The sequence below is a fragment of the Lissotriton helveticus genome, chromosome 3_1, assembly GCF_964261635.1.
Source record: "Lissotriton helveticus chromosome 3_1, aLisHel1.1, whole genome shotgun sequence".
NCBI lineage: Eukaryota > Metazoa > Chordata > Amphibia > Caudata > Salamandridae > Lissotriton > Lissotriton helveticus.
This window is the reverse complement of record NC_136061.1, coordinates 1,497,486,879-1,497,513,145: the sequence shown is the minus strand read 5'-3', so window position 1 is coordinate 1,497,513,145 and position 26,267 is coordinate 1,497,486,879. Positions and strand designations below refer to the sequence as shown.

The 26,267-nt window shown below is 43.3% G+C and overlaps 1 protein-coding gene across 5 annotated transcripts in view; it reads left to right on the top strand.

Annotated features, from left to right (window-relative positions):
* TBCEL (tubulin folding cofactor E like) overlaps positions 1–26,267 on the top strand; it is a 526,320-nt gene that overhangs the window by 424,302 nt on the left and 75,751 nt on the right. For all 5 annotated transcript variants that reach the window (XM_078682152.1, XM_078682156.1, XM_078682157.1 and 2 more), the window contains 3 exons: positions 1,695–1,951; positions 15,053–15,179; positions 25,170–25,286. In XM_078682152.1, coding sequence (XP_078538278.1) covers positions 1,695–1,951; positions 15,053–15,179; positions 25,170–25,286 — 501 coding nt within the window. The remainder of the gene's footprint in view (positions 1–1,694; positions 1,952–15,052; positions 15,180–25,169; positions 25,287–26,267) is intronic.

Here is a 26,267-nt window from a genome sequence, read left to right as displayed (position 1 = left end):
TGGGGTTTGTCTGCCCCATAGGCTGCATTACAAACAGCGCTCTGGGGCGCAACTGACTAGTTTGCCCGTTTTCTGCACCTCATGGCACTGTAGTATTCCAGAAGACAATGCAGAAGCGGCTTGTCTGTCCTGTTCTGTAACACAGATAGCTCTGGTGCAAATAGAGCACCAGAGCTATCTCCAAGGAGCCTTCCCTCAGCATGTGGGGTGACCCTACGCAAATGAGGGAATCACTTTGCCCCTGCACCCATGCCTGAATGCAGACTTTGAAGCAAACAGGCTCTTGGGCGGTGCACTGACAATGCGCCACCAAAAGGTGTCTCATTGTTGGTGCGCTGCATATTATCATACCCAGACAATATTAATTAATGGCTCATGGGGCGGTTGGTGGTAATGGTACTTCCACAAAAAAAAAAAATCGGAATTCCCATCCACCTGCTCTGTATAAAGGCTGCGTTTGTGATGGGAGAGTCACTGCTTGCTCCACCATCACAAGCACATGGCGGAACGGTCCTGAAAATGAAATGTATTGGATAGCTAGTCCAATTAGGAGCAGCCCGCCTGACTCCAGCTTCTCCTGCATGCCTTCTATCTGGGATCCAGGAGCGTAGCTACTGATGGCACAGCAGGGGCAAAGGTACTGGGGCCCAGTGGGCTGCGTGGCGCACGACTCCGAAGTTAGCACCTGTACTTTACTATAAAATGAGGAAAGAGAGGCCTCATTTTTCACTGCTAGGGTCCCTATACAAACCATGGCGGTCTTGGACAGAACATCTGAAATGCTTTCCGAGCTCTGTGTAACACTCTCAGCACATGGGGACATTAGTTATCAATCAATCAGGATTTTTAAAGCGCTGCTAATCGCCCAATAGGGATTACCAGATGACTGCAGGCCCCTGAGGTTTATTCCAACAGCCAGGTTTTGAGGGCCATTCGGAATTCTGGAAGTGAGGTGATTATCCGCAGTTGCTTGGGGAGGCTGATCCAGGTCTTTGCTGCGATGTGGGAGAAGGAGCTACCTCCGCTTCTGCTTTGGTAGATGCAGGGAGAATGGGCAAGTGAAAGGGAGGCGGGGCAATGGGCAAGTGAAAGGGAGGCGGAGCATATTCTTCTCGATGGTTGGTGGAAGTTCAGGGGGTGGTCGGTGTTAGGCGGGTCCTTGGTTGTGTAGAGCATGGGTCAGCAGCTTGAATTGGCATCAAGGAGCTAATGGAGGTTTCTGAGGTGGGTTTATCGGGAAAGGCCGAGGACCAGTCTGGCTGTGGCGTTCTTTATGGTCTGAAGTCTCAGTAATGAAGTTAATGTAATTCCTTAAGATAAAACCATGTACCGTGGATCTGTCTTCAGAAAGCATGGGCAACAATGCTTAACAATGTTGACTGCCTAATTTTTGCGGCATGGGCACCGCTATTGCCTCAACTGCACCAGAAGTTTGATGTCCGTGCTGCCAAAGGCTTATCTCGACCATCAATTGGATGACGTCAGTGATACATCATATGAACAGCTCGCGGCTTGTGGGTGCTTCCTGGGAATAGTTTGCAAGGATATTGGATGATAATTTTATCTCCTTTCTTGGGATTGGGAATGTGCTACAATTGTTTGCAACAGAAAGGCTGCTTTGCTTTGCTGGTGTCCATATTCTGAAACCCTACCAGTCTAACTCATTCTCTCTCTCACTCTCTTTCGCTTTTTAGGTTGGAAGAGCTCTTTCTGTGCCTTAATGACTACAACACCGTGACTTGCTCTCCGGTTTGCTGCCATTCTCTGAAGCTGCTGCATATTACAGACAATCAACTGGAGGACTGGAGCGAGATCCGAAAGTTGGGAACCATGTTCCCGAGCCTGGACACTCTAATTCTAGCCAATAACCATGTCCTAGCCATCGACGAGGAAGACGATTCCCTAGCTCGGCTCTTCCCAAACCTCCGATCTGTCAGTCTTCACAAGTCAGGTGCGGTATGCATGGCGCTGCAGCATTTCCTTCACTCGCCGTGTACACTGCAGGAACTCACCAGTCGTACTGTGTTCGTGTCAGTGTCCTCACAGCCCAACACAGAGGCACCACTTTCAGCTCCCTCACGGTAAAATCGACCCATTCCAAAACCAGGCCATGCACCTGAAAATGTTGCAGCAATTCACTGCAATTTGTTACGTTCTGAACCCCCAAAGTTCCTGATGCAAACAAGATAGTGCAAGCACCTCTTTTTGCTGCCCATAATCTTTATTATCTTATGAACTCACACACTGTAGTGTTTGAACCTTGGAGCCTATGCACTCCACACGCTAAATAGCCCCAGCAGAGTTATCGCTCTGCAATACTGGCTCATTCGAAGCATGCACAGTGCAGTAACGACACCTTCAAAATTCCCAGACTTCAGTAGTAACTCAACATAAGTCACCACTCTGCACTTTACATTTTACTTTTACATTTAAAGTATGCACATTATAGTAACAGCACTTCTACACTGCAAACACTGCAACAGAGACGCATTTTAAACATTCACAATGCAGGAAAGAGATCGCCCTCTGCAGAGTTCACAACTTCAATGTCTGTTAGAGGTTGGGAACACCCAGAATTTATAAATGCATCCGCGCTGATAAATTCTACATAAGCACCCCGCAGGAATGACACCTAGAATGCATATGTAACATGTTCCTGCTTGCTGTTGGTTGATCATTTCCCATCATCTTTTCTCCTGGTTTACCATTTTGTTGAATTTTATGGATAACTCATTTTTTACTGTTTCTTTGACCTCTTCTCATAATTTACTAATGAACCTTGAATACTTTACCTTACCCCTTTACTAATATATACCAAATTACTTTGTTTTTTTATTTAATGATGTTACCTTTACTAATCCCCCCTATATAACCCATAACCTTATTCCCTTGCATCCTTTTTCTTGACTTCTCATCCTTTATCCCTTTCCCTATACCCCTTGCCCTTAAACCCATCTCTATAACCTCTTTACCCACTTACCCCACCGTAACCTTTTAACCCCTTGCATGCTCATGACGGCCCCCGGCCATCATGCGTCATGGTGGGCGTGTGCTGACGATGGACGTCCAAATCCTATGTAAATCGCCCGCACAGTGTGAAAATTTGCCGCGCATGCAAGGGGTTAACCTTAACCTTTTACCATTAATCCCTTACCCATAACTCCTTAGGCATTTACCCTTACTCTTAACCATAACCTCTTATCATTAACGTCTTACTTATGTATTTTCTCATTGTACAACTGAAAATTAAATGACTAACTATGAGATGCTTAGCAATAAGGATTGTAATCCATGAGGAAATAACATGCCAGTGAAATAGATGCAAACAAATGTTCCCCGTTTACAGCAACAGTGGTGCCTTCTAATAATACATACTGCAGTAATGACACCCCTAGAGCAAATGTACCACAAATAGAGCACCTTCTAAGTTACACACTACCTTGATGATCTCTCTATAGAACATAACGTGTATTTGTAAAGTGCACGTTCACCCAAGGATATTGTGGCGCTGAATAACAGATGTTTATTGTTACCCAACTCAATGGTGCTCATTTTATCGACCTCCGAAGGATGAAAGGCTGAGTGGACCTGCCCGGATTTGAATCTGTGACCATGAGGTCGAACACATGTCCCTACAGTGGATGTATTATTCCACTAAGCCACCAGACCCAGAACACATACTCTGTAACAGGTACAACTTTAAGTCTATGAACTGCATAAATGGACCGCAAGGAGACCTTTTGAGTGTAAACACCGCAGTACTGACTGACTGACTGACTGACTGACTGCAGGACCCACGTGCTGCATTAATGACACATTGAGATCATATTTGCTGTACATTGGAACTAGACACTTCAATAGTAATGTCACATCAAGAATGCACATATTACAATAGAGTTGCCTTCTAAGTCTACACACTGCAGCAACTACTGCTCTAGATCCCACATTCTGCCGTTATCACTCCTTAAAAACGCTGTATTGCGCCAGGAGAACCCGAAAGTAAAAAATGCAGCAGTAAGTACAGCTCTGGAACCTGTGTACTGTTTCAGGGCCTCCTACAAAACACATTATACTAATGACGGGTCAGCAGCTAACACACTTCAATTGGGACACCTTTCAGTTATGCACAGTGTAGGAATGATTCATATAAAAAGCACTCCGCACCTATAGAGTGAAATGGGGGCACCTGCAACAGAAGGCACACTTCAACCCTTAATCCTACATACAATGCAATTACACCCCCCATAACCCATGCACTAGAGACAAAACCTACGTATGCGCATTGTAGTGACGTCACTTCTAGATGCGTGCACATAGCAGCACTGTTACTTAAGAATCCTCAGACTTTTCTAATCGCGTCTTCTGACCCAAAACGCTGCAATTGTGACTTTTTGCAAATATACATTGGGAATATATACATTGGCACTGCTGTATGTTGTACTAAATGCAGCAATGTGAAGTATATGTTGGAGAAGTCTGAATTTATTGTGATTTGATTAGACTGCCATGGTCCACCATCATCATGCTTTTCAGTGTGCTGTAGGTTGGGTCAAAGATGTGGAAACACTGACCTGTGGCTGTGATATGGGGGCAGCTTATCAAAAACGTCGCAAAATACTCTCAGCCGGCGACACTCCTGCAACACTCACGGGTGAAGGAATGGCGGCGGCATACAGGCTGCTTGCATCAGGAGTTAGAATTCGGCGCTCCTTTTTCTGGTACTTACCAGTCGAGAATCTGTTCTTGCTAGCAACATTGCCTGAAATCAACCACTGCCTGGGCGGAAGTAAAACCGGCTGAAAGTATTTTGCGACGTTTTTGTTAAGCTGCCCTTTAGAGCCCTGAAGGAGTCTTGGGTAATTCTCTGACGAAACACGTGTTGGCTGGGCACCTGGAATAAACCTAAACAGAAAGAACACTTCTATCAACATCTCTCATTGTGTTTTTTGGTTGTCTATTACGTACAGCACTTATACTGTCAACGAATTGACGTGTGCACAGATCCCTTGTATTTATTGTTCTTGGACTACGGTCTGTTTGGGAGGTTGTGGGTTTTCCTCTTTTCTGTAGCTCCGTTTCAATTAATGTTCTACCAAGAATTTACGTCAAACTGTGGAGGCGCCACTACTTATCGCAACATGAATACCCCTTCCTTTGTTATAAGTAAAAGGGTGTTGGAGCTCCTGAGGTTTCTTGACTGGCCGGTTTTCTTGAGTTTGGAGGCCAGGTAATCCGGTTTCCCTGTGTGCAGGGCTTTGTGTGTGATGCAGGCAGTTCTAAAGCTGGCACGCATTTCCACTGGGAGCCATTTTAGTTCTCTGAGTGCGGGAGATAAGTCGTCATATTTTTTAACTCCGGTGACCATTCTGGCAGCAGCATTGAGAGTTGTGTTGAGTGGTGCTAAGTGGGTGAGAGCTGTACCGGAGAGGACTGCGTTCCCATAGTCCAGTCTAGATAACACCAGTGATTGTGTGGCTTGTTTGAGGTCCATGGGCGGGATGAAGTGTGTTCGAGGCATGTGGGCTGCTGAATTCATATCTGTGCATAGATCGCCGCCTAGTGTTGGGTCTGGATGATTGCACATTGTTGTCCTGGAAGAGTCTTCGAAGTATCACGAGATAGTTGGCTCCTCCCTCGGACTACAGTGCGCATGGGCATCCTCTCCATCCTCAGATTGTTTTTTTCCGCCATTGGGTTCGGATTTACTTTCCTACACTCCAAGTTAGGAATCAAGAAAACATTTTCTAAAGGCCAAAAGGCCTTCGGATCCGTCGGTATTGTTCAGCGCTCGGTACCGATATACTTTTTGAACATCTGTTGCACTCCAGTCGTCGAATCGGGCCGTGAGGCCTTCTCGACACCACGTGGACCGACCGTCGATGGAACGAAGTCCATTCAAGTTTTGCCCGCAGTGCAACTCCAAGTTCCCGCACACAGATAGGCATTTGTTGCACACTGGATGCTTATCTCCACATTATTATTATTATTATTATTATTAATATTATTATGCATTCTTATATCGCGCTCGATACCCGCAGGCATCTCGGCGCTTGCCTTGGGAACCCGTCCTGGCTTTTTTCCCTGTGAGATACCCGTAATGGGCATCCCCAAGGTGGGAGCCAGGCATCCCGCCGCGGGGGGCCGTAGTGGATATTAAGCAGGCTAACGCCCAGAGCTGCAGAGTGTGAACCCGTGATTCGAGTAGGCACCGAAACGAGAATTATCGAGTCCGTGGATATTTGGGCTCAAGACCCTGCCGCGTCGGGAATTGAACCCTGGTCCCGGGGATGACCTCTGCTTCAGGGTCTGCCTCCTCTAACCAGTGAGCCACACTTCTCCACTGAATGAAGATAGTTGCCTAGCCAGTGCCCAGTTCCGATCTAAAAAGACTATCCGGAATCGACGGGCGGCGAGGCAGGGAATGCAGAGGTCGGCGCCAGAGCCCGAAAATATCTTCGACGATGAGGAAGATCTAGCTAGCGCCGAAGACTCGGATCACGACGAAGAACAATACTCGGAGCACGACTCCGAATATTACCTCGAAGCGGAGGAACTAATCGTCGATCTCGAGGAATACGATCAGGACATCGTAGCGGTTGAAGACGACTCCGATGGCGACGAGGGGCGAACCGTGAGTACACCGCCCCATATAGACGCTACACCACTATCAGAGACTCAGGTCGAGGCATCGCCATCAGGCCTTAGCCAAGATCAACAACCTCGTTCTACAGCCCCGCCATACCGCCCGGCTAAGAACATTCAAAAAGAGCCCTCTGAGACACGACATACAACACCGGTTCCATCGAAACCGAAATTCGTCGACAATACCGTCTTCGGACCGAAAGTCGTCGAACCGAAGGTCATTAAGCCGAAGGGCGTCGACCCGAAGGCCACAGTCCCAATACAACCTTCGAAGCCAAAAAACGTCGAGTCGACATCGAAGACCAAAGCTGTCGAGTCGACCTCGAAGTCTAAAGCCGTCGAGTCAACCTCGAGGCCAAAGCACGTCGAATCAACACCAAAAGGAAAGCACGTCGAATCGACCCCCAAAACAAAGCACGTCGACTCGAGCAAAGCAGCCTCAAGTATCGCAAAGGGAAAAGACCGGTCGACGAAACCACAAAGCCTACGCCCAAAAGTACCGTCGAACCGAAAGCGAAACCTAAGGTGGACCAAAGGAAATCGGTCGAGCCGAGGCCCATCGAACCGAACAAGGGCATCGAGCCAAAACCGCAGGCTCCAAAAACACCTAAGAACACTATCGAACCGACGAAACCGCTCAATCCGAAAACGGTGGTGAAGCCAGCCAAAGACGTTCAACTGACAAAAGTTGTCGAAAAACATAAAACACCGATCCAACCACCAAAAGCGGTCGACCCCAAGACAGGCACCGACCCAAAAAAAGTCAAACCAAAGGCTACAGCACCAAGGCCAAAAACTGTGGAGGAAGAGATTATTCATCCAGATCCCTCCACAGAAGACCAGTCAAAACTGTAAATGGACCCAAACACTGGTAAAGTGACTGTTTACACAAAAAAGAAAAGACCTCTGCCAACTGTAGACTTTTCTGGACTTCCACTAAAGAAGAGGGGCTGTGCTACCTCTCCTATTCTCTTTGAGCCTATCACTCCAGCTATGCCTGCTACTCCATATGCCCCAACCTCACCTGCACGCTCTGACTACAACCCAGATGAAGATGAGGACGTAGATGTGGGGTTTGGTTATCCACAAAACCCAATTGGAGACCCCAACTCACAGCCATGGGGTGGGGGAGGAGAACCAGATACTGAAGGGATTCTGCCCATTACAGACCCTGCAGTATACCCATCTAAGCCATCACCCACAGAAGATACAGTAGCCTTTAATTCACTATTAGATAGAGCAGCAACCTACCATAATGTAGATATGCACTCTGATGCTATTGAAGAAGACTTCCTCTTTGATACACTGACAACATCTGAGAGACATGTTAAAACACTCCCCATGTTGAAGGGCGTCTTAAAGCACGCAGGTGACATTTTTAAGAACACAGCTAGGGTACGGGTCATAAACCCAAGAATTGAAAAGAAATGTAGGGCTGCACCTATAGATCCTACATACATCAGGGGGCAACTACCTCTAGACTCCCTAGTGGTATCCAACGCGCGTAAGCGTGCAAATTCCCAGACTACTGGGGAGGCTGCTCCTCCAGACAAGGAGTCAAAAATCTTTAAGGCATCAGGCAAGAGAGTGGCAGCTCAAGCAGCAAACTGGTGGAGAATAGCCAATACACAGACCTTGCTGGCCAGATATAACAGGGCGCACTACGATAGTTTGGAAGAAATTCTCCAACACTTACCTGATCCTTACAAACAGCAGGCAGATGAACTTATACAAGAGGGAAAGCTCATCACTAATGCGTCAATTAAATGTGCCCTAGACGCGGCAGACACAGCTGCCAGATCCATCAATACAAGCGTGCTGCTAAGGCGCCACGCATGACTTCGCATATCAGGCTTCAAGAATGAAGTTCAATCCACAATTCTTAATCAGCCCATCAACCCAGATTTTTTGTTTGGTCCAGCAGTTGATACAATTCTGGACAAAATGAAAAAGGATGCGGAAACAGCGAAGTCTATGGGAGCTCTCCAGTCCCAACAACACCGGGGCTCCTTTCGTCGCTCCAATTATTGAGGAGGAGCGCGAAGTAATACATCACAGCAATCCTCCACTTACAAAAGTAACACACAATCCACATACAACAAAAACACCAACAGGGGTGGATACAGAGGAAATAATACCAAGGGAAGAGGTCGTGGAGGCAATGCAAATAGATCCTCCACTAACACCAAACAGTGACTTCTTGGCACTACCCCCAGACCATATAACACCAGTCGGGGGAAGAATTCAACAGTTTCTGCCAGTCTGGTTAAATATCACTACGTACAAGTGGGTCAGGCAAATTATCCAACATGGCTATTGCCTCGAACTCACCTCAACACCACCCAACATACCCCCCCGTGCACCATCCAATGTCACAGGAACATATAACGCTACTGCAGCAAGAGGTCATCAGTATGCTGCAAAAGGGGGCCATAGAACCAGTCCCACTACAACATCAAGGAACAGGAGTATACTCCCTATACTTCCTTATTCCAAAGTAGGACGGGTCGCTCAGACCAATATTGGACCTCAGGCCCCTCAACCTGTACATTTTGTCGGAGCATTTCCATATGCTCACTCTCCAGCAAGTCTTACCATTGCTTCGCCAGGGAGACTTCCTAGCAACTCTAGACCTCAAAGACGCATACTTTCATATACCAATACACCCTGCTCACAGAAAGTATCTAAGGTTCACCATTCAAGGACAGCACTACCAGTTCAAAGTCCTACCATTTGGTGTCACAACAGCTCCAAGAGTGTTCAACAAATGTCTAGCGACAGTGGCGGCACATCTCAGAAGGCAACACATCCACGTGTACCCGTATCTGGACGATTGGCTAATACACGCGCCATCAGCCCAGCAATGTGCCAACCACATGTCAAAGACCATACATCTCCTGCACAGTTTAGGATTCTCACTAAACTACCCAAAATCACATCTGCAACCCTCCCACGTCCAACAGTACCTGGGAGCAACAATAGATACACTGGCAGCAAAAGCATATCCCAACGCAGCACGGATCAAGGGAATGCAAACATTGATCCAAAAATTCACACCCCAACACTCACTACCAGCTCGAGTGTTTATGCAACTGATAGGCATGATGGCCTCATGCATATTCATAGTCCCTCATGCCAGGCTACACATGCGTCCGCTCCAAGAGTGCCTAGCAAGGCAGTGGAACCAGGCTCACGGGCAATTAAAAGACCTAGTGTTGGTGACCAGTCAAGCATACAACTCTCTGCATTGGTGGAATCCACAAAACCTTTGCAAAGGACGACTGTTCCAGGAGCCTGTCCCACAAATAGTGATAACAGCGGACGCATCCCTAATAGGATGGGGAGCCCATGTTCTACACTACACAGTACAGGGACTATGGACCGTACAGCAAAAGAAGATGCATATCAACCTTCTAGAGTTGATGGCGGTTTTTCTAGCCCTAAAAGCTTTCAAGACACTTATGCAAACAAAGCTGTGTTGATCCGGACGGACAACATGACAGCTATGTATTACATTCAAAAACAGGGAGGAACGCACTCACCACAGCTATCACACCTAGCTCAAGCAATCTGGAAATCGGCCGTTCAAAGGAACATGTTTCTCATGGCAGAACACCTCCCAGGCAAGGACAATCAAGTAGCCGACCTGCTCAGCAGACACAGCCAACAAATGCACGAATGTGAAATTCACCCCAAGGTGCTCCACCCATTCTTCCAGAAGTGGGGACAACCAGAGATAGATCTGTTTGCCACAAGCGAAAAAACGCAAAATGCCAGTACTTTGCCGCCAGGTTCTCACATCCGCAGTCGCAGGGCAATGCGATATGGATGAACTGGTCAGGCAAATTTGCGTACGCTTTTCCCCCAGCTCCGTTAATACCGCTGGTAGCACGCAAAATGCGCCAACATTCGCTGACACTGATCCTGGTTGCTCCCACATGGGCAAGGCAACCGTGGTGCACAACGTTCCTAGAACTGTCAGTGGTGCCTCATCAAAGACTGCGACTCACACCCAATCTTCTAACTCAGAGCCATGGAGAAATCCAACACCCAGACCCGCAACAGCTGAACCTGGCGATCTGGCTCCTGAAGTCCTAGAGTTTGGATACCTAAACTTGCCCCCAGACTGCATGAATATTATCAAAGAGGCAAGAAGACCCACTACCAGAGCATGTTATGCAGCAAAGTGGAAACGTTTCGTCATTTACTGCAGTAACAATGACATTAACCCACTTGATGCTTCTACTCAAAACATCATTTGCTATCTCTTGCACCTACAACGTTGCAATTTAGCCTATTCATCCATCAGGATACATTTAGCTGCGTTAGCAGCATATCTGCAAAACAGGCAACACCTTTCACTATTTAGGGTGCCAGAAATTAAAGCCTTTATGGAAGGACTTAAACGCGTAATTCCTCCAAATGACCCACCTTCACCAGTCTGGAATCTATACGTTGTTTTAACCAGACTTATGGGACCACCTTTTGAACCACTACACTCATGCGAACTACAATTTCTTACTTAGAAGGTGGCTTTCCTCATTGCCATTACTTCACTTCGAAGAGTTAGCGAGCTGAAAGCCCTAACTATTCAAGAGCCATTCATTCAAGTACATGCAAATAGAGTAGTTCTCAGAACAAACCCTAAATTCATGCCAAAGGTGGTATCCCATTTCCATATAAATCAAACTATAGAACTGCCGGTGTTCTTCCAAAACCCACAGACCGTAGCTGAAAGGGCCTTGCATACTCTAGATGTCAAGAGAGCTCTGCTATACTATCTTGATATAACTAAGGCATTTCAAAAAACAAAGCAGTTGTTTGTTGCTTTCTCACCACAACACAAGGGTAACCCTATTTCAAAATCAGGTATAGCCAGATGGATCGTTAAGTGCATCCAAATATGTTATTTAAAAGCAAAACGCACCTTAACAGTTCCCCCTAGGGCGCATTCCACACGCAAGCTAGGGGCATCTATGGCTTTCCTAGGTAACATTCCTTTACACGAAATCTGTAGAGCAGCCACTTGGTCAACTACACATACATTTACCAAACACTATTGTGTAGATGTACATTTAAAACAGCAAGCTGCTCTAGGACAGGCTGTTCTCAAAACTCTTTTCCAGACTGCTGCAGCTGACACAGGTAGCCACCGATAAGGGAGATACTGCTATACATTCTATGCACAGATATGAATTCAGCAGCCCACATGCCTCGAACGGAATATGCTACTTACCAGTATGCATCTGTTCTTGGCATGTAGGGCTGGTGATATTCATATCGCCCACCCACCTCCCCGGTGCCTGTCGCAGCTGCAGCATTCACTCTTTGCATGGACATCTCTTACTGTACTATACTCCATCTCTGCCACAATGGCGAAAAACAATCTGAGGATGGAGAGGATGCCCATGCGCACTGTAGTCCGAGGGAGGAGCCACCTATCTCGTGATACTTCGAAGACTCTTCCAGGACAACAATGTGCAATCATCCGGACCCAACACTAGGCGGCGATCTATGCACAGATATGAATATCAGCAGCCCTACATGCCAAGAACAGATGCATACTGGTAAGTAGCATATTACTTAATATTGTTGAGAAGCTTCAGATTGAGGAAGGCACTCTTCGCGGAGATCTTAATGTGTTTGGTCATGCTTAGTTTTTGGTCGAGGGTGATTCCTAGTGAGTTTACTAAGTTAGCCAGGGTGAGATTACCATTGAGAGCATATATTGCTTTCAGCCACTCTACGATTTGAGAGTTTTCTTCTTTGTTGGAGATGAGGAGGATTTCGTTTTCTTCTTGATTAAGTTTAAGGTGGTTTGTTGATAGCCATTGTTGAACTTCTCTAAGAGCGTTGTTGAGTCTTGGAATGTCATTAATGGAGGAGGTTTCCAAGTAGATCTGGGTGTCGTCTGCATGTAGACGGAAGGGGATGTTGGCTTTTTTCAGAATGGTGGTGACGGGTTTCATGTATATGTTGAACAGTTGAGGGGAGAGTACTGAGCCTTGGGGGACACCTCTGTTGACGGGGAGTAGGTCGGACGTAAAGGATTTGATTTTTATCCTTTGGGAGCCATTGTGAAAGGAGGAGAACCATTGAAGGACCACCTCGTCCGCACCTTCTCGGTCTTTGAGAGCCTTGATGAGAAGATTGTGATCAACAGTATCAAAGGCTGCCGAAAGGTCTAGGAGGATGAGTTGGCAGCATTGGTCAGTATCAAGGGACTTGAGGATGTCATCCACGATGTTAAGGATCGTGGTTTTGGTGCTACAGCCTTTTCTGAAGCCGATTGGTGATGGTCTAGCAGGTTGATGTTGTCAATGTGCTGATTCAGTTAACGGAGAGCGCATTTTTCGAGGATTTTGGCTAGGAAGGGGAGATTGGAAACTGTTCTGAAGTTGTTCAGGTCGTTAGTGTCTAGGCCTGGCTTTTTCAGTAGTGGTGTGACTTGGCCGACTTTGAGGCAGTCTGGTATGATGCCGGTTTTTAAGGAGCGGTTTATGATTTGGTGCAAGCGAGAGTTTCAGCTTTTTGGTCATTTGGGTGGGTACAGGGTTGAGGATGTGGGATGAGGGCTTGGAGGAGGAGATTCATTTGAGAAACTCCGCTTCAGGCACGGGGTCGAAGGATCTCCAGGCTTTCGTGAGGAACAAGCTAGAGGTGGTTTCGACTACTGTGGCTAAGTTTTTGCAGGAGGTATTGAGGTTGATGTCAAGTGATAGCTCAATCTTGATGATTTTGTTGTTGAAGAAGTTGGCGAAGTTGTCACATAGGTCTTTGGAGGCCTGGACCGGGGTTGCAGAGGACTTAGAAGTTTGCTGCTTGATGATGTTAAAGAGTTCTTTTGGTTTGTTTTTCATGTTGTCAAGAGCGTTGCAGAAAAAGTTGTTTATTTCGTTATTGATATGTTTTTTGTACTTTCTTCTTGCTGTTTTGAGTTTCTTGCAGAGGCTAGAGGATGGATTATTTCTCCATAGACGTTCTGTGGCTCTAAGTTCCCTCCTTTCGTCGTTAATGTCCTTGTTAAACCAGGATCTGGAGGGGATGTTCCTGGATTTTTTCCAGTTTCAGGGGGCTAGTTGATCTAAGATGGAGGACTTAGTTGTGTTGTAGTGGGATGTGAGTTCTGTTGCGGAGAGACCATCTGGGGAGATGGGCAGGAGGGTGCTTATTTTTTCTTCTAAGTCGAATATGATGATCTGTGTTAGATTTCTTGTCCATGTGGGGGGGGGTCTTGGATGGGAGGTTGGCACATGATCGGTTGCGAGATGCGGAATAGGATTAAGTGTGGTCTGACCAGTCGACCGGTAGGATGTGGTTATTGTGATTGTGTCATGTTGGGCGATGATGGCATCCAGAGTTGCCCCTCTGTTATGAGTTTCTTTTAAGCAGTGCTGGGTAACTTCATAAAGTAGAAGCAAGGCTCAGATTTGTCTGGATCCCCATAAAAATACTTTTGGAATGTCTGTAGTATTTGTTGGATCTCAGGGATGCTGAGGAATACAACGCTAGTCACAAGAGTGACAAAAATGATGTCCCGCACCCCAAAATCTGACTGCATGTCTAGAGCTAGAACTGATGTGGTAGGGGAAATAAAACTTTTTAAAAACATGGACGCGGTGGTCTACCACTGTTACCTTGAGACGTGGAGCAAGTCTGTTACATGGGTGGTGTACTAGGAAATCGCCAAATTAATATGCATAATCTAATTAGTGCTCACCCACTGCTGCAGCTTAGCCTTAACATACAGAAGACAGAATCCAAAACCTGGATGTTGGGCTGGAAAATATATACAAGCGAGAGGCACCACTTGAAAACAAATGCTGGATTCTCAGAGTACTGCTTTCCAGTAGGGATTGAGTTGCAGGTGGGGGAATGCTAGGTTACAGCATGAGGCCAAGTTGTATGGCAGGTACCATTAAACAGTGGGGGAATGGACGTATCAGAAGAACATGAATGATCCATTTATACATTAATAATCCACTGGTTCTAACAGCGGGGATGCTGTGTGGCTATGATTAGCAGGTGTGTCTGTTTATGCATGTGTATTCGTGTGTGCACCATTCCTTGCTTATCATGGCAATAGAGAGTGAAGTCACTGTGGTTATCGTAGTAATGATACATGGTGGTGTATTTGTTGTGTGGGCACTATGAATCCGAGTTTGAAAATGGATACCTTTTGAAAATATAGAATTTATATGTAATATTCTGCAAAGGTGAAGGGGGGCATTCTTCTGAATGAGGGTGTGGTATTAAGTAGGTGGTCAACTACATATACATTTTTGTGTGGCTTTGAAGATATCCCCACTGGAGTGAATGCACTGTAACGGGTTTCTCTCTCAATTTGTCACAGATTGTATTTTGTGTCCTGCCTGTGCATCATTTCTAAACCCATTATTTTTTGAAGCAGGTCTGAATTGCTGGGAAGACATTGATAAGCTCAATTGCTTACCCAAACTTAAGGAGGTGAGGTTATTAGGAATCCCACTACTGCAGTCCTACAGCACGGAGGAGCGCAGGAAGCTGGTAATAGCAAGGTGTGCCCTTTCAGTCTATCTGCTCTGTGAATTAAGGTTGGTGACTGGGTGCAATGTTAGTGTGGGTGATTCGACCCTTAAGGGTGTAGGTGCAGTGCTTCATGCTTTGGAAGGGTTTAGAATTATTTACTTTATACAGTGAAGGATTTACTATTTGTAGGGTTAGATCTAAGATAGTTGTGATGTCTGTGTGCTGCTCTCTGGATGCCGGTAGGGATACAACTATGCTCGGCTGGCTCTGGAAGGAGTTGGCAGATCTGCATGTTTTTTGTTTGTTTAAATAATGAGATTTTACTTGATTGTTTTGTTTGAGAGTTTGTTCTGAAGGTTTTACTGAGAGGTTTTGTTGGTGAAACCACAAACACTGATTCTAAGACCATCTGATTGATCATCATAACAGTTTCTTTCCCTCCGTTAATTCCTAAAACACCTACTTATTTCATGTTCTTTTCCACATCCTGCTCTCAATTCTAACAATGCGTATTTCCCTAAACACGAAGTGTATGTTTTCTGCCACTATGCCATAACTGAAATTGTATCTGCGTGAGTTTGAATCTTTACATTGGTTAATCTCTGATCATTTTGTATCGCGCAGTGTAAATTTATTTTCTAGAAAGGCAGACAGTGGTTGAATAAGGCAAACTGCATGCATGTTCATTATATTGCTTTGACTGTATGTGGTGTGGCAATTCCTTCTAATTTCACATTTCTGTGACCATTTTAGTGCATCAGAAACACAAGCGGGCTACAAAGGAGACAGTAAACAACTTTACACAGTAAATGGAGTGAATTCTAAAAAATATATATATATATATATATTTCTGTAGCAACCAATTTACTTAAACTCTTTGTATGTGTACGTGTTATGGCCAATATTGTGTACATTTCTTCTCAACTCTATAACTGCCCTAAAATATTAATGGCTGGATTCATTTGCACAGATAGGTTTGCCTACTTCAATCTCTGCTTCTGGTGAGATAGCGTAGGTTAATGAATTAATGAACGATGATAATAACTCTCTTTCCTAATTTGGAAGTCTACGTTGACACATCACTCTTCTTGGATGCACTTTACATTACTAGTTGAAAAACTGCTTCATAATTAGCTGTAATCCTAATTTATAATCAGAAGAGCTAAATGCAGGGCTTAATCAGTTCTTTGATAATCTTTTAGTCAGGAGCAGTAAAAGTTTGGATATGCCCAGCATTTGAGTAGAGGTGCCAAATTGTACCATTGAGCTGTAGAGTTAAACTTTAGGCGTTGAAGACAAAACAAGATGAGTAGCTGTGTACATTTACCATCATATAGAAAGTGGTGGTTTAAACTAGTGTTATGAAAAGCTCCTGTGGGAGGACCAAATAATCTATACAAATTTAACATTGGAGATGGATTATAATATTTATTTAAATGCATGGTTTTTGTCCAAGAGCATCCACTTTGGTCATGTGTGGGGAGAAACCAGGATCAGAACCCTTAGTTCCATAGATAACAACATCGCTATTTAACCACTTCTTCAACCAGGTGATAAAACACATTTAGTCCTCAAAACCTAATACTGATTAAAATTGTAATGTTATAAATAGAACTTAACTATGCCATTGGAAGAAACCACGTCTTTTAAAAGGCATAGAGCTATTTTATCTTTTATTTTAATATAGAAAGAAAATGAAGAAAATAAGACTTTAATTAATTATTCAATAAATATAAAACTGTTTTCAGTAAGCAAGTGATTTAACAATATCCAAAGGACATAAATTACCAAAATGATAGTTACTCGCAAGAAAATAAAAAGGAAAGCGAATGAACAGCATAACAAAGGTACTGTATACGTTCAGGAAGATTGAAAAACCTTTTTCTTGACAGTGGGGTGAGGAGTTCTGTCCTCTAAACTTTAGAAGGTATTTTAGATGTGCCCTTTCAATTAAGCTTAATGTGTCCAAAGGCTGTTGCCAAAAGTAGACCAACAAGCATTCACCTGGCAAATAATACCCATTCTAATTCTAGGCTCCCAAAAGACTGTTACTGAATGTTTTTATGATGTTAACATTTAGAAATCACATGGTTTAAATCTGAATTTAAAGTCACAAAGAAACAATAATCATTAATGAATAGATTCGACTTCAAAATATTAGTCATCCAAGACAAATCTACTATACAAAAAGGGTACATTTTGTGTTGTACTTGCAACTCTAGAGTTGGGATGAAGCTTTAACTATAAAGAGATCCAAATATGTCTAGGACGTTGAACATTTGAATTTTCCTATTGTCTATCAGTTTTTGTTTTGTCACGAATATCCTCAGGAGACGATAAATTATATTTTCATGGAAGCCTTTGAGGGATGAGGGCATTCATTTAAAAGGAACTGCAAAACATGTCTGTTTTTTCCAGGAACCTTAAATAAGGCCCCCCTTTGCAGCCTCAATCTAGAATGCTTTAGAAAGCAGAGGGGGGAATGCTTAGAATTCCCTTAGATGTGGAAAGGATAGCAGATCTTCAACCTTAAATACTCTGGGAAAGCATTCTAGGCCTGTGTTCCATTTTTGCCAGCAAATAATTATATTCTTACCCATTGTCCTTTTGTTATAACATTGGTGAATTATACTATTATTTTTTTCTCTGCTAAACTGAATTTAAATGTTGGTGGAAGTAATCTGCAATTAATAATAAGTGCCTAATTTGGATGTCAGTCGGAAAGCCTCTGACCGCAGGTCGGAAGCTCTCCGACTGACAAGGTTTCAAATCCAACTGCCGTATTACAATGACAGCGGTTGGATTTGAAACCCGCCAGTCAATCCGGCTTCCGATGGGCTCAAGAAGCCCGTTGACCAGTCGGAACAGCCACATAATTATGAAGTCAGTTTCTGACAGGCTTTCCTTGTCTGGCTTTCCGACTTGGAGTCTAGAGGGCACCTAGGGTGCCCCTTTGTAATTCCCTTCACCCTGTGACGGTGCCTGCCGCACGGTGCAGGGATTTACAGTGACTCTATTTCTCTATGTGAGCTTGTACTACAGCAAGTTTCTGACCGCTTCACAAGCTCCCATAGTGAAATGGGAGTCTGTGACTGCAACATGTGCAGTTGCATCGTAATTGTGGTTTGGGACTGCTGACCCCTTGTTCGGTCGGTTCCGAAACTGCAGTGATGTCGGTCGTAGGCAACTCCGACCGACATCCTAATCAGGCCCTACAGGTGCATATGGCCCAAAATGTATGGTGTTTTAGATTAAACTTTGTTGGTGGCTCTGAATCTTGTGGACCAAATAACCAAAATCTGACTGAGGAATAATAAAAGCTGAGAGACAAGGTAAAAGTCAGGAAATTTCACATCATTCTGCTGCTTAAAACATTTCCATACCTTTGGTGAAAATGTTTGTACTGTTAATACAACTCATGAAAAGAGTAAATAAAAATGGGAACATTATCAACTTTAAGGTCCATTAAAATTAATTTTGCATCAGAATTATTTTTCTGTGCAATTATTTCTTCATTTAACAACTTATGACAAAAATAATTACCCCATTCTTTTTGTGATAAGAGCGAGAAGGAAATGCCTGTGGCATTCAGTGGCTTTCAATTTTAAGACTTCACCAAGAGAAAGATTAGACACCTGGATCAATAAAGTATCTATTTTAAGTTTTGTTAAACATGAGCTCTGTTTTGGGAAAATTTGGAAAACTACTCTAAATTAATCAAAGATATATTTATATAGAAAACCAAATAATTTTATTCAAAACGTAAATAAACCGTAAATTCATAAATAGTGAAACATAGAACACTTTTAAATATAAGAAATAAAAAGGGCACCGTTAAAGAAAGAGGCAAACAAATGAAGAGGAAAAAAGACATTTAGAAAGAAATAACACCAAAATCTAAAGATTGAAAGACTGTCAAGAACCATTGCCAAAAAGAATAAAGAAAAAAGAAATGGGAGTCATGGAGAAAATAAAGTGAGAAGCAGCAACCACCACCTCCATTTGCATCCTACCAGACACAGAGGGGACTGGACAAAACTGCGGAAACAGCCGCAAAACTAATCTCTGAAAAGCGATGGCGGGGGGTTGGGGGGGGGGAGAAAGAATGACAAAAATGATTAGTATTAAATAAAAAAATTCCTAAGTATAAAAAAAATTATAATCCATAATTTATGCAATAAGCTAACAAATATTAGGCTATAAAATGAACTATAAAATGCCTAATCACTCAAGACCACTTCTTAAAAGCTCTTAACCCCTTCGGTGCTGATGACGGAGCCGCTCCGTCATCAGCGTCGGTTGAGCTGTGCTGATGACGGAGCGGCTCCGTCATGGCCCGCCCAGCTCGATAGAACGCTCATGCGCGGCGCGAATTCCGCGCCTGCGCTGAGGGTTCTATTGAGCGGGGCGGGCCGTGACGGAGCCGCTCCGTCACGAGCACAGCTCAACCGACGCTGGTGACGGAGCGGCTCCGTCACCAGCATGCGGCCGCCGCGCGGCCGCCTTAAATACTTAGCACTGCGGCGGAATAGGCGCCGCAGTGAAGGTGTTAAGACAGGCAAGATCATCCCGCTCATAAACAAACCTACACCTAGGCATTGGTGACCTCGCCAACCACAGGTCCATCACTCACCTGCCATTTATCTGAAAGGGTATTGAAAACACAGTTTACATTCATCTCCAAGATCAAGTTAATGCTTACCATCTTCTACATCACTACCAGTCCAGCTTCAGATCATGCTGCAACATTGAGCTACATTATTCTTTGTAGACAGCTGCATTACACTTTGTAGACAGCCCCCTTTTGACCACAGATGAACATGACTCCTGTCTCCTGATATTGTTCAACCCCTGATCTGCCTTCAACACAGTCGACCATCCCACACTCATACACACCCTGGAGTCGCAAATGGGAATCCATGTCAATGTCCTTCATAGTTCTCCCTCTACCGTTTCAACCTATATCAATTTGTTCACCTAGGCACCTCCAGCTCCAAACGATCCACCTCACCAGTAGTCCCCTGGGTTCCTTACTGTCCCGTGGCATCTTCAACCTCTACATGGAGCTGTACTTTACTAGTAGGTAAAAACAGATTTACCAGGATGTCGATGATGGACAAATCCACTTTAAAGTCCTCTGCTTCAAACATCCAGTGCCTCAAACGCTGCCTGTGCATCATCAGACATGGATGTCCAGAGCCTACCAGACCCACTAAATGTCAAGCCACTTGGAATCACTCTGGACACCAACCTTACCCTCAAGAAACATATTGCCAAAAAATCAGAGACCGCTTGGTACCAGCACAGTCTTCTAATGAAAGTGAAATCGTTTCTTCAGAGAGCGACTACAAAACTGCTGTTTAAGAACCCGTACACTTGCATCTGGATGGTGGTAATACCCTACTCCGTGGCCTCCAAAACTCCACACTGGCACCCTTTAAGGGCATCTACATGCCGCAACACATGTCATCGTCATCCGGGGTTTGAAGAAATATGATCTCATCACGCCCATCCTGATTGAACTCTACTTTACTGGCATGCACTGTCTTCAGTCCAGCTTCATCATTTACAGTGCCATCACAGCCAGCAACCCTGCTAATCTTGCAGACAATCTATCTCTTGTGGTTCTCTGTACACCCGCAGCCAGAACACCATCAGGCTACAGAGTAAGGAGTCAACCAAAGAGAAATCAAGGCAACAGGCCTTTTCCATATTTGCACCCAGGATCTGAAACAACATCTCTCTATCCATTTGGATAACCTTATCGATGTTGCATTTAGGAAATAGCTGAAGATGCACCTCCTTATAGAACACTACATTGCATTGCAATGGATTAACCATCCGCAAACCAGCTACCACTCCTATCACTCATTGACTGATGTTATGCTTGTTTTTGCCTCTGTACAGCAGCTACTTTTTGGATAGGTGAATGCTATCGAGATACCACGTTCATACAAACGCACATACACTCACTGATAACATAAATAAGAAAAAAATAGGTCATATTGCAACATATATTATAAAAGACTACTTTAATTTTGTATTTCTTCTAGCTGAATTTTATTTATATGTTCTTTGGGCTTCATAGAATTCTTATGATGTATGCCCTTATTATTGTTAGCAACTTGAAATAGAAAGAATGTGGAAGACCATAGAGTTGGCTTTCGACCCATAATTTTCTTCTGCCAAACTGTGATTTTGGTAACATCAGTTGACAAAAAAATATCATGTCTTGGCCATTTGATAGCGCTTCCAGGTCGTGGGTGCATTCAGGGTTCACACACAATTGGACATGACCGAATCATTGTATCAGCACATGCTTATCTGGTGCTTTCACCCAAGGACCACCTTGCGTTAGATAAGTGTTCTAGATATGAGATAGGTTTATGCTAACATAAGTGTTTGAGGCCCATCGGTAAAAGAATGCAAATTCTGATTGGGGTCGCAGACACACAAAATAAGATGCTTAGTATTTATAACTTTTTTTGCTTTACTTTATTAAATATAAGTAAACGAAGACAGGTGACACATGTTTCGCCCAAATGCCAGCCGACATAGGGCTTTTTCAAGGCTGATACAAAAGTGAACAAACCTACACATGAACATTAACAACATGGAGTGTGCCAATAAACAGATGGTCAAAAACAGTCAAACGTTAAATAGCGGCCCTAGGACAATGAGAAGCAGGAATAGAAAGGGAGGCAAAGGGAACACGGGAATCAGGTAAAGGTAAGAAAAGGAGACAGGAAAGACTGGTATAAGACAAGATCAGGTATGGGGTAAGTGTAAGTGTAGTACATATAGGAATAACAATAGTAATGTGTAATTTTAAGTGCAATATCAATATGTACAAAGAGTAGGTACAGATATCAGAAATAAATAACAAGAGAAAACATGTCAATAAGGGATAGTGTTATGTAAATGTAAATACAATTTTAGTACATATCAATAGGTAAATATAGGTAAAAGCATCAAAGATAGTAAGATAAATATATATGAGGGATAACCGAGGGCAAAAGGGAACAACATATTTATGAGTTAATATTCATGATAAAGAAACATGTGGCAGTTTGTTGATATAAACACAGTACACTAAAACATATTCGCAATACTTGATTTAACCATATCGGCATATTAGTGACTTTCTAGAAGGATAAAAGAAATGAAGTGACATGTCAATAGTGGTGGGAGCTCAAACATGAGCGCTCCATGTATGCAGAGTCAGTAAACATCAATAGGACTCATAATAAGTACATGCGTTTTGAAAAATGAAGCCAGTAAGTGAATCAACGGACCGAAACCTCAAATGGAACCATCAGGAAAATTAAGCATAAGGTCACTCGCAAAGTATAGAATGGTATCGGTTACGTAGACTTCAAAGAGCATATCGTTCATATATATGGTCAACAGTGAATGAGACTGAAATTGCAACTTTCCAAAATATGATGGCTTCTGAATGCAAGATCTAAATCCTGAGAAAGCAATCAAGAAAAGGGAAAAGAAAAAGAAAATAAGAAGCACAGTTCACCATACACCAAGGATATACAAATCACCGTGTCCATTTGAATTGCTTTCTTTTTTTTGGGGAGACCATCACACGCTTAATGACATCCATATATTCCAAGAATTAATAGAAGTTCAAATGTTATTCGTTCTTCCCATAAACTCAATGAGAAGAAGACTTGGACTGGAAATGAATTCGGCAGGAGTGAAAAAACATTTAAATAATCCGGAAGCGCTATAATCAATACATAGTAACGTTCTTACACATAGACCAAACTGAAGTTTCCATACCAGTTACGATTAAATTAACCTACATACACATATCCTATATGCAAACGTTTAAAGATCTTTGAGCCTGATTTAGAGTACGACAAACTGGTTACTCTGTCACAAAATTGACGGATATCCCATCCGCGATATTAAAAGTGCAATATATCCAACGGCACTTGTAATATGGCGGATAGAGTATCCATCACAAATGTGGCGCAGTGACCCATCGCCAAACTCTAAATAAGGCCCTTTGTTATTAATTATGTGTTTTCAGGTTGGATATAAAAGAAGGACATTTTTATCAGCATGGATAAATCTCACTCAGCCTGACCTCCATCATGCAATGGCTCCTGCTACTGCACACTGAGGGGACGAAAGCAGCCAAAATTCACACTCATTGAGAATTAGTGGCAATTTGATAAAAACATTCTGTTATGGCCCTCAATTGTCACCCAGAGCAAAACATGTAATGTAGCCAGCCCTGTTTTTGTGCATATTTTTCTCGTTCATCATAGTAGCACATGTAACAACGTATATGCTGAAAAGTGCAAATATATCATACCCATTGTCAGAGGATCGCATTTTCTAAAGAAGTATAGAAATGAACCCTCTATCCCTATGTTTGTGACACACATTTTTTGTGTAACTATATTTTCATATGTAAGAGCGAGGTGGGAAATGGATTAGCCCATTTCGCTGTACCAGTTTGTGAACTTTGTTGATTTTAGGCTTTCATTAATTTTTGGATCACCGCAAATGTAATGGTTTCTGACACTAAAGTCTTTCTTTTTATTGCCAGTATTGTGAAGCAGTGTTGAACTTTAGTAATGTCTACATGTAAGGGCCATGCCTGGCGTTTATCTAGGCTGTGCTTGTGTTTCTTTCATTTCCATTGCTGTTTCTATTCCTTAGAGTGTGCTACTTTGGTTGTCTGAATTTATTTTGATTACCCACCAAAAGAAGCCTGTTGTGACAAACAGCCTCAGTTGTGAATACATTGCCCAGTACAGGTCTAGTAACTTGCCCTAATGATATTTGGATTCCATCAGTGCAGGGAATTTAGAGATAAACAGCGGGTACTTGAAAAAATGCACAGTCTGCTGCCCAATCCACTATTTGTTGAAAATAGCTCTGTTGTGTTATGTGGCACGTAGATACCCGAGATTCGCTGGTTCCCCTCCAACACCATAAACCCACTGCATGCTTAGATCTAAACCTGTCATTATACCTTAAAGTTAAACTAAACCTTACTCTAACCTGAAACTTAACCCTAGCCATTGCCTGATAAGTAACCAAAAATGCAATCTCCAGTGCAAAGCTGAACCCTAAACTTGAGCCTAACCCCAACTGTTGCCCTTACCCTAACTCCAAATCAAAGTTTACCAGAAGTGTCACCTTAATCATAAGCCTTTCTCTAGTTCTTAACCCGACTCTAACTATAAACCTATCACTGAGCCTAACCTCGAGGTACCTTTCACCCTAAGCCTAACTCCTGACCTGTCCTCAAACTCTTACTGTATTCCTAAACCTAATCTTAAACCTAATACTACATTTTCCAACAACACCGAGACTAATTCTGTCCCTTATTTCAGCCTAATCCTAACCCTGAATCTTATCCTAATCTTGATGTCAATGCTGTGGTGTCAACGTAGTTGTATGTAAATGCCCTTGTATCCTATGTCGTGGTATGTATAGACATTAAGGCTTTTATGTTAAAGCACATCGGTTTAGTGTATATTGTAAAGTTGGTGGCCAGCTGAAGGATGATATTATTAAATTTAGGGTGACGTATGCATGTGTACCCTAAAATGAAAACCACATCAACAGGATTTGAGCTTAGTAGACAACCCTTGAAATGTAGAATATTTTGGATACTCCTTGGCATTTAGTGAGGTTTTGTCTGTCCGCACATGGTTGCAGAGTGTTGCGACTAATTCTGCTCAGGGAGCTATTTCCCACTGTTCATTAAGTATCAGCTGGGTATTCTGGTGGTTTCTGTTTGATGGAATGTTATTTGTTTTGCATCTTAGTGGTGTGTTTTGGGATGAATGTGTGCACTCTGGATAAAGTAATGTAATGTCATTGATGTGTCATGCATCAAAAGTAGAGTGGTGTAGTGCAAGAGGCTCTGTCAGTGTGCATTATCCTGGTGTGGCCTTTGTACGTAGCTCAGCTCTTCAAGTCCAAGTTCACTGTACACATTTGCCAAACTGCCTCAATCTCTTTTTTCTGGTGTGACTTTGCAGATTACCTTGTGTCTCCAAATTGAATGGAAGTGCTGTCACTGATGGTGAGAGAGAGGACTCTGAGAGATTTTTCATCCGATACCATTTGGATCTGCCTCAGGAGGAGGTTCCCCGCAGGTGAGTGCTCTAGGAAAAGTTTGCAGAATGTGGACCGACCGCACTAAATGCCATTGATGGATGTAAAAAGAACCTGTGCCTCTACTGAGTTCTGGTCCCTTGTTAACGCCTGACCATCATCTCTAGTGGCCATAGATAATTGTTGTGGGATACTGCCCAAGATATCTCCACAGAACTGAATTGATTCCTCCAGTTCACTACTTATAAAAATGTTTTTTTCCTCCCAGCATGATAAAAGAGCAACTGCTAGAGAGGGTACAATGGAGGCATGTGAGAAAGGAACATCCTATTGACTTGACAATGTATTTTTATGAATCCAAGAGCAAATTGAGGCCAGTCAGATTAGGAGAGGAGTTTTGATGAATTACTGGCTTTGAATACAACAAAAGAAGAAATGGTACTATGGTGTTGTATGGTGCCTGGTTAGGTAAATTCCCTTTAGACAATACTAGGGCTACTGAACAGAGGGCCAGAGGGGCTTCATGTCAGTTGAAAAATAAAAAGGCAATGAAATGGAAACTAAGCTCCATTGGAAATTAAAGTGCTTTGAATCCTTTTTAACTAATAATTTATATTATTGCTATAAACCAGATTGTCCAAATGGTGAAGGCCGTTTCTTATACTGCAAGCTAAATTAGACTCTACCCCAACACAATCTGCATACAGTAATTAGAGGGTACCATTAATCACTGAAAAACATTTTTACGGGATCTCACTGTGGTACTCCCAGAAAATCACTAACTCAAACAGTTTGTGGTCGCATCAAACAAAGAATTCTCTAGACAAATACTTGAACAAGCACAGTCATGAGAGGTAATGAAGTCAGCACTGCAGAAACCATGTGAAACAAGTGGAAAGAGACCGGTCCACCCTTATACTCTAAGAATATGTAGAAGCAAGCAAAAATGGACAGCGTCCTATTAGCATACATAACAGCCAGGAGTATGTTGGGACTGCATTTTTGGTACTGATAAGAGACCG